The sequence below is a fragment of the Pagrus major genome, chromosome 9, assembly GCF_040436345.1.
Source record: "Pagrus major chromosome 9, Pma_NU_1.0".
NCBI lineage: Eukaryota > Metazoa > Chordata > Actinopteri > Spariformes > Sparidae > Pagrus > Pagrus major.
In genome coordinates, this window is record NC_133223.1 from 4,228,112 (window position 1) to 4,244,723 (window position 16,612).

At 38.2% G+C, this 16,612-nt stretch overlaps 1 protein-coding gene across 1 annotated transcript in view; it reads right to left on the reverse strand.

Moving 5' to 3' along the window:
- Nucleotides 1-16,612, reverse strand: part of vwa8 (von Willebrand factor A domain containing 8) — a 92,179-nt gene that overhangs the window by 25,465 nt on the left and 50,102 nt on the right. Inside the window, 11 exon segments of the mRNA XM_073473349.1 lie at nucleotides 1,269-1,350; nucleotides 1,470-1,674; nucleotides 3,654-3,805; nucleotides 4,413-4,522; nucleotides 4,608-4,733; nucleotides 5,388-5,452; nucleotides 5,769-5,888; nucleotides 9,626-9,813; nucleotides 10,872-11,010; nucleotides 12,126-12,234; nucleotides 15,137-15,288. Coding sequence (XP_073329450.1) covers nucleotides 1,269-1,350; nucleotides 1,470-1,674; nucleotides 3,654-3,805; nucleotides 4,413-4,522; nucleotides 4,608-4,733; nucleotides 5,388-5,452; nucleotides 5,769-5,888; nucleotides 9,626-9,813; nucleotides 10,872-11,010; nucleotides 12,126-12,234; nucleotides 15,137-15,288 — 1,448 coding nt within the window.

Consider the following 16,612-nt stretch of genomic DNA (forward strand, 5'->3'; position numbering starts at 1 on the left):
ACTTTACCATGAAAACGTTTCAGGAAAATTAAAATAATCCTTAAAATATACAGTTATATATATATATATATATTTAATAGAAAGTTGTTGTTTTTTTAAGCTAGAAGACTTGTGGCAATCAATGTTTTATGCATGACCAAATAACTTCTGAATGTGATAGACCTATATTAATACTACACAAAATAAAAAGTTGGTTTCAAGAAAGTGAGTGAAAAACTAATGGAGATATACACTTTTGAAAATAAATTATTCTTCATTCAGAATACTTACAAAATACTTATTTTTATTGAATGTATTACTGTAAACATTCTGCAACAACTATTTACATGGAAACACATTGGAAGTTATCCTTAGGGTGTCGTGTCCATGACAAATTTCAATGCAAGGTTGCAAGGTCCCATGAACTAGTGGAGATTTTCATTTTTGAAAATGAAAAATTCATTCAGGTTTTTTCAAGAAAATTTATGACCTGAAATGAGACAAATTCTGAAATCTGTGTGAGTTGGCATGGAATGACCCAGTAGTAAAACAATTAATTTGTCAATTTCTCTAGACTGATGACACGGATGCCCTGTACAAGAAGGGCCAAAGTCGCCTCCATCTGCTGAGGAGACTGAGGTCCTTTGGAGTGCAGAGGACATTACTTTGAACATTTTATGACACTGTGGTGGCATCAGCGCTCCTTTATGCAGTGGTCTGCTGGGGAGGTAGCAGCACGGACAGGGACAGGAAGAGACTGAACAAACTGGTAAGGAGGGCCAGCTCTGTCCTGGACGGTCCACTGGATTCCATAGAGGTGCTGGGTGAGAGGAGAATGTTAGCCAAACTGACATCAATCATGGACAACACCTCTCACCCCCTTCACCAGACTGTGGAAGCCTTGAGCAGCTCTTTCAGCAGCAGACTCTTACACCCACTGTGTAAGAAGGAGCGCTTCCGCAGATCATTCATCCCCACAGCCATGAGACGGTTTAACTCAAGCACTACCTGAACAATCACTTTCCACTCACTTGCTTTTTTCTTCTATTTTTTTCTATTTATTTTCTATTTATCTTTATGTGTATTTGTCTGATTCTTTTTCCTGTACTTGTTGCATCTCGAGCTGTTGTGACAAGTGAATTTCCCTGTTGTGGGATAAGTAAAGCCCATCTAATTTCTCAATGCAATGCTGTCTGTGACCACTAGACAGTGCTAGAGGATGCAAAATGACCTTCTTCTAATTGTACTGGAGAGTGAGACAAAGTAAGAAACAGGTGTGCTGTGTTCACCTTGGGACAGGAATATATTTGACTTTTTTTGAGTTCAGATCAGTCACTTCCAGGTACGCTGCTGTCATTGGAGGTGTGACATCTGTGTGACAAACAAAGAGAACACATCTTTACACACTGAAGAAAATATATACACTGTTTAAATTCATTTGCTATGTTGTAAATCAAACTTCTCTGAGCCCATTTGATTGGAACTCTTACCTTTTGGGTAGACCTCCTTCAGAGGCACTTTGTTTGGTGGAAGGGCCCGGACCACCTGATTAGCTGAGAGCAGACCGACACAGTTGTCCCGTTTGACTGTGCCAGACCGAAGCCCACCTCTAAGGAACATGTGATTCCCCTTCTCACCACTCTTCATCTCTGATAGATCAACAGGCCTCTTAAAGCTGTAAACCTCATTAGGGGACTGGACGAAAGAAGAAATCAAAAGGACAATGTCAAGATTTAGACATCCAGCACACAGCTATACAGCCTAGCTCTGAGTACATTAATATTGATCAGTTCAGCTCTAGCACCCGCATTAAAGTACATATTGTATGGGTAGCCATTCCATTTCATGGTTAATGGTATAATTTGTAAAATAAGGGTCAGAATATGAAGGTCACTCCAAAAATATAGCATTTGTTAGCTATCCTTGGTTGTAGCTAGCTACCATTAGCCAATAAGCTCATGGCTCAGTTAGCTGGGAAGCAAATGGGCCTAGAGTTTGCCTGAATTGCTACCTCAGATTGCAACAAGGCTCAGCTCGACCAGCTTTAGCAGCCTGAGAGGTAGCACGGCTGGACACTGTGTTCTGTGGGACTGAACACAGACTCTGAGACTGACAGAGGTCAGCTTGAAGACAGGGGAAACAGTATGGAGGTGATATACAGCAGGTCTGATCAGGACTATGACTCCATGGATGTTAAGACAAAGCAGGCGGGGACAGGAGAGGCATAAATCAGCAGACGAGAGAGAGAGAGTCAGGCATCAGCAGTGGGTGAAAAGACCGCGTAGACCTGGAATATCCTCACATCTTACTCTGTGAATTGAGGACTTATTTCAGCCAAACCATGATAATGGTGATGGTGTAAAGACAAACCAAGGCTGTGTTGGTGAGTTATATTTTTGTTCATGTTGAGTTTAAATGAATGGTTTAGAGGTGATTAATCTTGTCTTAGTGTGGTAGAAGAGGGAAACTTGAATTTGGATGGTGTAAGGTTGTATTTTTCTCTCTGGAAAGTAGATTTAAGAATTTATAAGAATTTACTTTATTCATTTATTACAATAAAAGCTAAGAGAGCTTGTGAAATTTAAGAACTTGTTGCTAGCAAACATCTCCCAGCTGAAACTACAGGGGCTATCAGACTCTCCCACCTATTGAAGTAAATAGTGGTAGTATGAGACAGAACTATCACTACAACACAGTATATAGACGTCTTTGATATAATGTCAACACTATTGTTTCGCCACACTTTGCTGATAAGTTATTCTGTTTGTTAAATGTTTTCAACTAAAATTCTGGCCATATCTTATAAATGTCCCCTTATACACAGATACTCATTCATGTACTGTATAATCCCAGTCATGAGTCTTTGATCTAAAATTCCAGGGAAACCTACAGTATGTTAAAACAGTGAGAGCATATGAACTTCAGAACAAAGCATCAAATTATGCTCCATCTTGCAGGGTAACAGTAACAGTAGATCCCACCATACACACACCACATCGACTTCAAACTGTGCAATCTCATTATCCCAATGTGCAATTTCTGCATCTCAATGTGAAATGATGTAAATACTCTCGTCAATGTGCAGTGTGTAAATATTGTTGGAGTTTTTTGTTTCTTATTTGAGTGTTTATATTGTTTCTACTACTTATTTTTTCTTACATTTTCTATATTTCTATATTTTAAATTTATGTATTTATTACTGCTGTTTTTAATTGATGCTCTCTATTTTTGCTATCCCCTTTGCTGCTGAAATATTGCAAATTTCCCCCTTGTGGGACTAATAAAGGATATCTTATCTTATCTTATCTTATCTTAACAGGGTTTAACGCAAAATTAATATTAATTAATTAATTGCAACCCACGTGCTGCTCCCTAAAGCTGGATGATAAAAGTCTGAAGAACTTCAATAACACTATAAACGTGTAATATGATAGCATTGAACAGCAACCCAAACTTCTCAAATTATGCCTCGTCTGTTCTGTAGGTAGGAGAGGTCTCTTCCTTCTGTACAAACAAGATACTACAACAGTGGTTAACCAGACACTTGAAGGGAGATTGGGAACAGGAAAACACTGTCCAGTGCAGCTTCAATATCAAATGATCAGTTCCTGAAAAACTTTATATGTGCCTAACATTACCCCATAATTTTTCACCATGACATTTTATAATCTCACCACGAGGTCTGGGAAGCCCACAACGACCCGTGCAAAGGAGGCAGTGTCGGCCAGTATACGGTTAGGTGAAACAATCTTCTGGTCCAGAGCAGCACTGAGGTTCTCGTTGGGCAGCTGCTCACATGACAACATCTGCGGTACGGACACCTCAGCTGGGATGGTAGGAGTGAAGGGTCCAGACGGGCCAAAATAGAACAGAGAAAAGGAAATTAATAAAAAGAATGAAAAAAATAATAAATCAAACACACGTTAACATGATAACATACAGGAACATCACTCTGAAGAGTACTGTAACGGCGTACTTCATGTGAGAGATCCAGTCAGTGTCCATTATATCAATGAGCTCACTGCACAAACCCTCTTAGAGGCTCATATTTTTTTCTCTTTTAATTACATTAAAGGTCAGCGTCCTCAGTAAGTCTAGTGAGTTATTACACTTATGACCTCTGTCAACTAATTTAGTCTTGATTGTTGAAAATGACTCATGACGTCACGTTTTGTTCTCACTAACTGTGAAACATGCATGGTTCATTCTGTATTTGTAATGTGACTTAAGGCCAGTTGACAGATGAGCTAAGAGGTCTGCTTGAGGCAGACATATGTCTGCCTGGGGCACTAGTTTATTTCTCCCTGTGTCCGTTTGCTTGGTTTTGTGAAGAGTTGACATAATTTCGTTATGTTACAGAACAGCTGGCTTTAGCATAAAAGCTATGTTAACCTTTGTGTAGAGCTGTCGAGTGTCCTTATTGTTATATATACCTGAGCTGGCTCCATGGCCTGAGCTCACTGAGTCCTCACTGATGCTGTGGAGCTGACACACTCCAGAGTCTTCAGCTGCCATATGCATGGGCTTGGTCAGCAGGAACTTCCTATTCAGTGGCACATTCAACATGTTGCATTAAAATTCGATCCAAAAATCCTCACAGAGATTTGATCAATCTGTCCCTTTCTTACTTGTTAGTGTTGCTCTCCAGCAGCAGCCAGCGGTCCTCTGCCACCAGGAAGACAGACTTGAGGTTAATGGGAAGGGATATGGAGTGAACCCGGCCCTCCAGCACATCCAGCACCTCCAACTGATTGCTGCATACGTAAAAGCACACAGATCAGTGATTTATACCATTATATAGTCACCGCTGATTTATATAGTAACTTCAACTTGTTTTGGTCTGTTGTCCATAATTGGTTATCTTTAAAAATAGATCAGATACCTTCTTTTACTTGCATTGATATGATTTATTTTATAGAGAACTTGGATAGAAACGTTTCTGTTACAGTTAACCTTGTGGAAGGTGGAATAGTAGTACTACCTCCTTCACCGTGTTTATACACATTTCTGCTGACTTCTTGAAGGCAAAGAAATATATGAAAAAACAAAATAAGGCTAAAAACTGTACACATCTTTATCTCGGTCCTTGCTCTCCTAATAATCTTCCTTGCTCCTTTTTTGCTCTCCCTTTGTTCATCCTTTTTGTTTCTTATGTTTTATATATTTTGTTTCATAAGGATCCGTTCTCTTGTCTTACAGTATGAAGGTACGTTGTCTGCTGTTTCTGTTTGATTTTGCCGTAACATCTCATCTCCACCACTGTTGTTTGTATTGTATTCCTACTTTTGTATAATGGTTCCCTACTGTGTTTTGTATATTGACCTTGTTTTGAATAGAGTTAATAAAAAAAAGAGTCTGCACTGTTTAAAAGCATTGTGGATAATGAAGTTTAGATCAGAGTGGCTTACCCATCCTCCTTATAGAAGAGAAGCCAGTTTTTGTGGGCGAAGTCATGACACATTTTATGGCCTCCCTACAAACAACAATCAATACACACAACGCATTAAGTTCAGACTTTGCTTTGAAATGATTTGTTCAGTGACTATCCTTTACTCCTTGAAATGTAATCTGGACCAATACCTTGAGAAACATTCTGGACAGGAGAATGCATATTAGTTCATCACGGAAAACGAATACAGTATGTCAAGTGTAAATGCGTTCTAGACATATTTAAAATGGGCCACATGGAGAAAAATATGTCTAGTCTATGTCTTGAATGAATAATAGAAATGATTCCTGAGAGCCACAAGCCAAATCAAATGCTCTCTGGAGTCACTGAAACCTCTGACCTGTTGTTCCTTACTGCTCCACCAATTTGAGGCTCTGGTTGAGGGCTGCTCACTGTCTGGAGACAACATGAGCCTCCGCACGGCGCCTGTTACCATGTCCAAATGGAGCACTGTGTTACTCTAGCAGAAGGACAAAATAAAAGACAGACAGAAAGTAGAATATAAAATTGCAGAAGAAGAATGGATTCAGAACAAAATGTCCAGAAATCATTATGTTGATCAATAGGCTACTGCCAGGGGGAAAAAAATTGTAACCAACAACATATTTGCATGGACAGAGAGGGGAAACAAATAAGTAAATTACATAAACTACTTAATACAATAAATTCCCATCTAAGACTTTTTGCAAATAATGATATGCCATTTGCATAAATGTCTTTAAACTTACAATTGATGTTTTAGCCCTGATCAAATATTGACTACGGCCTAAACAGTTTGTTTTGACTGTGCAACCTAAAATTTTTAATATGTTGAGTATTAGCATACACAGTGCATGACAGTTATAGTGCAATGTCAAGATTGTTTTTGTGGATGAAATATTAGTGGCATGGCATTACACTGAAGGAATTCAGTTCTTTTACCAATGCCTCTGTATGAACAGTTTGTAAGGACATGTTTTTAGAAGTAAAGCAGTTCTTCTAAAGCACATTCTTCTTTCACTTTTTAATTTTTCTTTTTGTATTCTTTTTTGTATTCTTTTGTAATAATGACTATAGCAACAATTCTTGCATTGTGTTATTTTCTGTGAGTTCATTTAAGTTCTATACATAAAGAAAAGTTCAACTGTACTGTAAATACTTTTGTAGTAATACATTTTTGAAGTTTGTCCCTTAAAGCTAAATCTCATCATTCTGTGATTCTTTGTATGAAACTAGATTTTGGCTCTGTGTAACATCACATTTAGACATTACTTAGCCAACTCAAAATTCCAATTTTTTAGTACTGTGGCACTCAATTATTTATGCAGGACATAAAGAATTGAGTGGCACAGAACTGAAAAATTGGTCCTCTGAGTTTGGCTAAGTTGATGATGTCAGAAATCAACAAAAAAAATCTATCTTATATGCGTGTATTGAGCTAAGGAACTAAGATTCATATTTTGTTCAGATAAATGATAAAAAAATGACATAATCTAGTATATATATTACAAAACAAGCCATTACAAGGTGCAACTTACACATTTCCTGAAACCAGTGAAAAACAGGCTCAATAGTTGTCACACAAAGATAGAAAACCTTAAAGTCACCACAATACAGATATCTACCTATGAATTAAAATGTCTGAAAGTAACATTACAACCAGTGAAAAGTATGCAAAATGAGGTACTTTCAAAAAATTACTTGATAGATAGATAGATAGATAGATAGATAGATAGATAGATAGATAGATAGATAGATAGATAGATAGATAGATAGATAGATAGATAGATAGATAGATAGATAGATAGATAGATAGATAGATTGATTGATTGATTGATTGATTGATTGATAGATAGATAGATAATTAACTTTATTAATCCCCGAAGGGAGATTATGTGATGAAGGAGTAATTAAAAAGTTAAAAGAGCATAGTATCCTCATGGTTCCTCAGATGTTCAGGACAAGTTTTAATCCAATCCAGTGAAATATTAGAGGAGAGGCTTAGATTAAACAAAGAATCACTAAAATGATAAAATTTAGCTCTTTAGCTCTGAGGGCCGAACTTAAATTTTGAACTTAAAAAGTGTTTGGAGGACAACTACTGTCTCATGAATTTAATAAAAGTTTTAACATGATTTTTTTTTTTTTTTAAGAAAATAAAGCCACATACTATTCACTGTATAGCTAAATCTACAGTATATAATGGTGTTATCTCCACTGCTGTGCAATTTAGACTGCTCAACCACCACCAGCAGAGGGTGCTTTTTTATAGGTGGAATGCCCTAGACCTGACTGCTGATGTCCTGTTAAAGCAAACTAATGTGAACACTGTTCTGTGAGTTTGTTCGGGTCAATTTAGATCGGCATATTGTCAGAATGTGCTTCTGTGTTTGTGTGCTTCCTACATTTATACCAGATGAGCAGTAGGATATCTGTGTGTGTGTGTGTGTGTGTGTGTGTGTGTGTGTGTGTGTGTGTGTGTGTGTGTGTGTGTGTGTATGGTGTGTATTGGATGAACTGTGCAAAAGGCTTTCATTTGTGACGCACTCAGCTTCATCTTCAGTTTTATGAGAAGGAGCCACAGGGGAGCTGGCCTCGGCCCCGGCTGCCCTGCTTCACACTAATGGTTTCCTTATGGCCTCCCATTCCTGACATACACTACTGTACTGAGGACAGGCTGAGCTACTCAGAGAAGGCAAACCCCATTTCCTGATTCTAAACATATACTGCCGTTGGAGGGAGTGTATACATGTGTGAGCACACGTGTATGTACTGCATGTGTCTTCCGACAGGAGTGTTTTGCTCAGGTTGTGTGTGTGTGTTTGAGTTTTCTGTATATGTAATTGTGTCTTTGAGTTCGCTTTTGAATTTGCTTGAACACAGCATCATTTTGCGTTTGCATACATTTATGTGTGAACGCCAAGTAGAACCTGCATTTTGTATGTATACGAGAGTATGTGTGTCTGTGTGTGTGTGTATGTGTGATGGTTTCCCTGATTTCCCTTGAAGGCCAATGACCTGTAAATGAACTTTACGTTGTCTGGACCTCTTCATTTTTAGACAGACGTAACATGATCCATCACAGTGGTATTTTTAGAAGGCCTCTTCTTGCCTAATATGCACCAGCTGTAGCAGTGTTCTGGTTGGACAAATAGCTAACATGCATTGTTCTTGTCTTACACTCTGCTGTCATAGGCCAGGGTCTTATGGGGTAAGAGAGGTTCAACAGCAAACAACCACTAACCATCAACCATTTTAAGAAACTCTAACAGACTTGTGTGCAGCTATTTTAAATCTGTGAGGAATCTGTGGTTGTCCAACAAAAAACCTTTAAATACCAGTGTTGCGTAAGTGTCACATTACATGTTATGCTAGTCAGTAAACAAGGACATCAAACCAAAAGAGACTGGACTAAAATTCCTTTGGAAACACTGAAAGCTAGTGTGTGAGTGTACAGTTGTGTTTATTAAATAATACTAATAACATCTTGTATGGTGTTCCACTTAACTCACTATTAAAACTGACATTTATAGTATTTATGTCTACCTCAACTACAGAACGCTAATCATATTTTCTTTTCATTATCTTTGTAATGGGATTACTTGTTTAATCTCCAGCACTCTCTCTATTGTCTTAAAGGTACTCTGCGGTGTTTTTGACTACTGGCTGCACTGTAGAGCAATGTTATTTGCTGTGCGTGTCCTTGTTCACATGATAGTCATGCGTGGAGAGGTGATAGACATTTATGTTAACTGTAGAGAGCTGTCACAGACATCAGGCGATACAGCAGCCAGCCTTTGTCGTTGCTTGTTCTGTGATGTTGGTTTGGTGTGTCTGTGCTTTACAAGTAGCCTGGCCTCTCTGCAGTGTTAGTAGGTCAACTGGGGGTGCTAGTGAGATATTCTATCAGAGCCAGCCCACTGACACAACTCCCACACCACACCTGGTTGATTTTAAACTGATCAGTAACTGCAGGTTCTTTGGGCTTAAAGAATTCCAGCGAAACACCAAAAGTGTTTTGGTGAAAAATTCGTGATATGAAAAACATGTTTACAATGAAAACTCCACGGGGTACCTTTAAAATGATCAGCATACTGTTGACTGACTCTACTGAGAGACAGCAACATTTTCCAATTGCGATTAAGAAAACCTAACCAGTGTGATCATGCAGTCATACAAGCTTGTCTTGTGCGCAAGGGTGTATCTGTGTGTGCCAACCTGCTCCTCGTGCAGCACCACCTGTCCATCCAGGGGACTCCCAAGTGGAGCGATGGTGACAAAGGGCTGCCAAACACCACTGATGGTCCTGGGGAAGACGTCATAAAGCTCCATGCAATGAATTGTGTCCCCGTGCTCCTTCATCGAGTACAGGGACACTGGATTACAGGTGGCCACATACAGAACATCTGCAAATCAAACACAGAGGGAATGTGGAATTGAAATGAATTCTTTAATGTCTGTCTGTGTTCAGCTATTTCAGTAGGTATATCTCAGGAGCACTGTGTAAAAGTTACATATGAGTGGCTGAGTGGAATTTAATTAATGTCAATGGAGGGAAGTGACTGATTCAATCTGTCTGGATGTAAATTAATTTTCAACGAGGTTGAGAGGGGTGGTGTTAACCTTTGATAATCTGTTCAATAGAACAATTTTAGCGCCTAATTACCATATTCACACTTAATCTGATCGAGGTGATGTTGCCCCAGGGAGAGACGGGACGTGTTTTGTTGGAGATCTTAAGGACTGAGATTTAAGGACTGTTGAAAACAACAAACAAACATAACAAACAAAAGACTGGAAACAACGAGTTGTTAAAATCAGTGTTGGAAAAGATGAACAAAGCCAGAATCCAAAGAACCAGAAATGCGAATCTTGTTTCCAGGACACGATGTGGGTCTATCTTGAAAACTGTATTAACAGGCGAAGCAAATGAATGAATGACAAAAATTGTCTCATTCTGAAATCTTCAGATGCATCTTTTTATGTTGTTCCAAGGTCAAGATTAATTCACAAAAGTGAAAGAGACCTTGGAATGAGCTGCCTGAGGAGGGGGCAGCAAACTCAGTCTCATCTTTTAAATCACTCCTGAAAAACCACTTGTTTAAAATTGGCTTACAGTGATTTTATCTGCTTTATTATTGCATGTTTTACTATCTTATGTGTATTTGGTTTTTATTGCTTTTAGCTTGTTATATTTGCTTTATGTTTTATTGGTTTTGTAAAGCATTTTGTAACTGTTTTGAAAGACACTATATACATAAAGTTCATATTATCATTATTTATTACTATTATTTATTATTATTATTTATCATTTATTTTATGTGTCAAAAAAAGTTTTTAGCATTTAGCATCCATGTAAACAGTTAAGTTGGAATCTCTTATCAGAATGACTTCAATTGGATAGAGTAAATATTGTCCATGTAACCACAGCCAGTGTTGATAGTGTCTGTGTGTGAGTGTATACCATCTTTGGTGGTGACATCGCAGATGATGTTGACCTCACTCATGGGAATCTGCCAGTGGGCTTTCTCTTCGCTGAAACTCAAAGCCCTGCTTTCCTGTCTGTTGCAGGGGTAACCCTGAACACGCAGAAACACTGGACCCTGGAAACACAAGACATGTCACAGTTGTACATACATACAATGTATGAAAGCAACACCGGTGTTTAATGTTTAGAGTTGAAAGTAGCTGGATTCAGATCAGACAGCTACAACTACTGCAGGTGCAGAAAGAAATACACATCTCAACTGTCATCCCCTTCTGAGTTAGAGAGATTGCTGACTGACTGCTCCTTCATACAGAAAAGCATGTGTGGTCAGTTTAAACTCATGTCAGTTACAATGGATCTCAGAGAACCACTCATGTAGCATCATCCACTTCTCACTGGTGCATCTACAGTGTATGATTAGTATAGTTATGCAACAAGAGAGCAAATACTATACAGCTTTGGACATATGTTAGGTCGGTAAAGGAGTATGACAGCTTAACAAGGAAGCTGTGTATTTTAGCACAATATAGCTTCTGAAAAAGTTGTCATATTCTCAATCTGCTGTGAAAACTGGTCATTAGAAGCAGACTTAAATCCAATCTGACCACAGCCACTTTTAAAAGCCTCCTTTTGAGGTTGATTCTAGAGAGGACTAGCACATGATGAGGGGTGATTGATAAGTTCATGGCCTAAGGTAGGAGAAGATAAGTTACATAGCTCTTGTTTCAAGCATGTGCAGTTCAACTTTTTGAGTGATTATGCAGAAAGTTTTAAGTTAATAACTTTTGTGGTATTTCTGTTTAGGAAATCGAAATTTGCAAGTCAGCACTATCTGAGAAACTGGACAAGACTGAAAGCCTGGTAATGGCTTTCGTCTAGGAAACAACCACCTGAAATTGTCCAACACCCATCCAAATCACATGATTTGACACCCTCTTGACTGCTACCTCCTCCCCAAGATTAAGAAGGAGCTGGTCAGTGGTCACCATTATGACAGTGATGAGGATGTCTCCTGTGGACCACTTTCTGGAAGGCCAAGACGCTTACTATTACAAATAAGTGTGTAAATGTAGGAGGGGACAAAAATAAATGTGCTAGTTTTTCTGAAATGAATTCCTTTTACCTTTGGCCATGAACTTATCAATCATCACTCATATTTTTTAAGTACTGAAGCACCACAGATAACCTTTCAAGCTTGTCTATCTGAGTGCGTTAAGCTCATGTGTTTACCTTGATGTCTATGGGGTGTGTCTCAGTGGGACAGAGCAGTTTGCGGCGAGCGTTGCCTCCTTGGTTTATTGTCCAGTACCCTGTCATCTTGACCTCTGGCAGTGGCAACCTAAAGATTGAAGGTCACATGGTGACAACTGCCTGGTAATACCTGAAAAATGGTGATTTCCTGAGATATAAATACATCAAGCTGTGACAAATGATGCCACTGTGTGTCTGTGATTTTGACAATGCACTATTGCATACATGTTACTGTGCTCTGATTTTCCATTTTGGAAAATCATGGGTTTCACTGTCAGTAAAATGAATTCATCTTATAAGGGGCCCACCATAAAGTGACATCAGATGGAAGCTATATTTGGTTGTGAGCGGGATTTCATGAAAACAAAGGCTTTAATTTGATCCGAATGTCTCTAGTAAGGGTAAAGCCAATATATGTGGGAAAAATGTCTGTGTGTATTTTTTGTGTGCGAGTCCTGACTCGACTTGTTGTGACTGGCCAGATGTTTACTGGTCTTCCCATGAATCACAGCTGGATTGTGGCCACTGTCTTACTGGCTGCAGGTGGGGTGAAAGATGCAACAAAACACAAAAATTCCGAGGGGATTAACAAGTTGGAGGATGGACAGTCCTCTAACCATAAATATTTCTTTGAATTGAAAAGCAATGACATACATCTGTTGTGGGATATAAACTGTTCAAGATGAGCTTTAAATCACAAAACACAGATTCTAGAACCTACAAAGGATCCACTGAGCTCAGAGGATGTAAGTAGAGACATAATGGAACAGATAATCTATACGATCAGTTATGTAATAGTTCAAGGAAAATACTTGTTTCTGCCCTGCTCTGTTCTCGAAATTTTATTTGAGAGATTTATTAAACTAAATTCATGAATGGTATAAGTCAAAATAAAACCACAGGAGACAGACGAAACAAATATTTTCCTTTATTTAATAGACAAAGCTGTACATAATGAGACAATGTAGTTGATATGAGAATCTTATCTTTCCCTTATAGGAAAGGTGAGGTAATGTGACTGACCTAGACAGCCATCGAATGAACACTTCAGGAAGCAGTGAGAAGACTTCATGGAAGCCTCACAGTTTAATCAAGTCTGAATCCAGCCACAGTGCTGAAGACAACATCATCCAATTTCAAGCATTTCTTTCTTAAAAGTTACAAATAATCTTAAATTGGACATGTCTAACAGGTACACTGTCATCAAAACGGTTCGCAAAGAAAGACAGGGAAGAGTTCTACCTGGAACTGCTGGCCTCCGAGAAAACAATTTCTGCTGAGAAGATCCTGGGATGTTTTTTTAAAGGTAAACAGTTACAACAGTGATATCAAACGAAGCCACTTCAGAGAAACAGTTTTGAAACTGTTGGAGCATTGAAAAATTCTATAAATGATGTGTTTTCTTAGCTTTCATTTCTACAAATATGGATTGTATTTTTTTGTTAATTTTATCTTTAATATCAATCTGTAATAGAATAACATAATAACAAGAAAAATCAAGGCTAAATAAAGCTAATTCAGCACAAAAGGCATCTTGGTTACAACAACCATTATTATTAAATTAATTAAGATATTAATGTATTTAATTATCTCAAGAAAACAAGCTTTGTTATCCCGAGATAATGACATAAATTAACCCGTTATTATGAGATAACAAAAGGTCGTTCCCTCTTATTACTTAAAGTCTAGTGTTTTTTAGATCAGCAGTGCCATGCCAGCATGCATAGATGTTGCCTTGACAAGTGCAGCAACTGATTTAAGCTGAAAATGTCAGATCAAAAAGTACCAATTATTAATCAATGCATCAGACTGTACTTCAATCTGACTAAATTATGTACATACTTTATAAGCCTGTACCATTTAAACACCCACCAGTGTGGGTAGTTTCTTTTCCCCAGGCCAGTGAGAGGTTGTAGCCTACTGGACAGTAACACATCTGCTTTGAGCTGATCACTGTATGTAAGTCTGTTGTTTTATTCTCTCCTGACTCTACACAGGATGGACAAATAAAGTATTTTAGCTGTTTACACTGTTATTATATCTGTCACAGACTTACATTAATGGCATAACTAACACTCCAGCCAGCTATTTTTCAGACTCTCACTTTAAAAATTAACAAACAATGAAATGCTTTGTAAACCATTTCTCAAGCAATTGTAAAGGTTTTTACACTGTGTCGCAACTGTGTAATGTATATAGATAAACTATACAGTATTTATTAACATTTACAATGTGTTATTAACACTAACGTTTCAATAACAATTGCTTAATAAATGGTTTACAAAACATTTCATTGTTTGGTAATGGTGAAATATCTGTTCATGTAAGTTTAATTAACTATAAAGTAACCAATTATTAATGATGGTTATTATGAAGTGTTACTGGAATGTTTCCATTGTCTGTAAAGACGAAACTGTAAATCAAAAGCTGATTCATTAAAATCTTTGACAATAGATGATCAATGCTATACAGAGTAGGTTATGGTGACTTAGATGTTAAACAGGACTTCTGAAAAATATAAAACTGGTTGTAAAGTGTGCAACATTATTATTGACTGTCAAGTGTACCTGTCCATTCTGGAGGTATGATTAGTTGACCTAGGCATGCTCCATAAGAGCTTTTACTGGGTTTGGTCCATCCAGTTATTATCAAAAATGAAAAAGACTGGGGGGACTAAAGCTTTGCCATGGTTGCCAACTGGTGAGGATCTGCAATGTCTTCATTTTAATAAGATTCACAACATAGCCAGGTAGGCTGTCAAGTAATGCCCATTTATAATCTGTATATTCTACTCTAACCCCTTTCTGACTGGTCTCTGTAACTGTGTGACATTAGCCCCATTCACACTGCCCTTTCAGTGCAGGAATCATGCGCCGATACTCCACCTCGCCGTCTGTCTGTGTCTGTGCATTAGCCAGGTACTGCATGGACGTGCCTTTTGTGTGTGTTTGTGTGTGTCATCTGAGTGTCTTGTGCTCCTGATGCCTTACTCCTTAGCCAGTGTGACAGAGCTGGGCTTGGCTCCAATGGGAATCCCGTGCTTGTGCAGTGCTTCAATCAGAACCTCTCTCGTGTCTTTGTTGTATGAGTCAAAGTCGAAGACATTTCGCACCACGTTGGCCAAACCCTCATCAGGGAATTTCTGTTGGGAGGCAAAGTGAAGCAGGAGACGAGGGAGGATGGGGGATGGGAGGGAAAGGGTAGAGAAGAGAAAGTAAGAGAGTAGGAAAGGGTGAAAGAAAGAAACGGTTAATGAAGAAAAGGAACAAGAAAGAGAGAGCAAGAACAGAGGGAGAGGAAGAAGGAAAAGTGAAGGTGAAAAGACAGGGGGGATAGTAAGAGGAATTAAAGGGAGAAAGAAAAAAGATAAAAGAGCAGGGAGGGTGGAAAGAGAGAAAGATAGAGAGAAGAGGATCAGAGAAAAAAGGGAAGTTAATGATTTACAAGTCCTCAACAGGGGTCATTGCAAGGGCAGAGTCTGGAATAAGACTTACTATTTCATATGTAGACTCTGACCACAACACTGTCAAAAAAAGTATTTTTTCTCTTGCTGAGGCTGTTGCTCATAGCCTTAGTTGTTGTGAGGGATACAAGTAATATTGCCTCAATACATTTTCTGCATTATACAGAAACTGGTGATACTTTGATAAATATGCAAACAAGGCAGAGAAACAAAACACAGAGACAGAAGCTACACTTAAACCAATCAAGAAAACTTTACTATGTAAAATGTTCAACACATTATCCAGATAACTGTAGGTCAGTCCCTGTCTGCAAAATATGCCAGATATGGTTTTTCACAAAGGTCTTGGGCAAGCTGTTTTTGTGTCAATTCATTTAGGATATCATTCATGCTTTCTGGAGATGAAAATACATTTCAAATTTAAATATAACCATGTTGAACATGCCAAAATATTGTGTAAGATGTTACCCTTCTTTCATTTCATCTATACCAGACAGACCATGTGTGTAATCAGACAAATTTGGCAATGTAAAGGCACCACTCCAGACACTGGTAGCATTAAACAGGCATTTCTCTCCTTTTTTATTGACAATTTTGTAGACTAAGTAAATTCCTTGATAAAGGCTGTGTAGTGTTATGCGTACCAGATACCTGACTTTTGCCGATACAAAACTGATTTTCAAAAATACATCTCCAGACTAACTTTTTCCACTAGTTGCACTGGTGTGCCTTACTTTTTCATTTAGGTCAATTCAGGTAGACTCAGTAATACATTCTAAATTAATTCAGAAAAAAATATGTAAATTATGTGAAATGGTGCAGATAAATGTCTTTCTTCATTTAATTCACCAAACACTCAAACAAGAAATTGCAATAACCTCAATTGTTTACAAAATAAAGTCACAGACTATGACAAATCTGGTCATGGGTTGCCTCTACCGCCCACGTCTAGGTTCCATAGATAGGCTCCTAGGCTCCTCCCCTTCCATAGCACATTATGCCA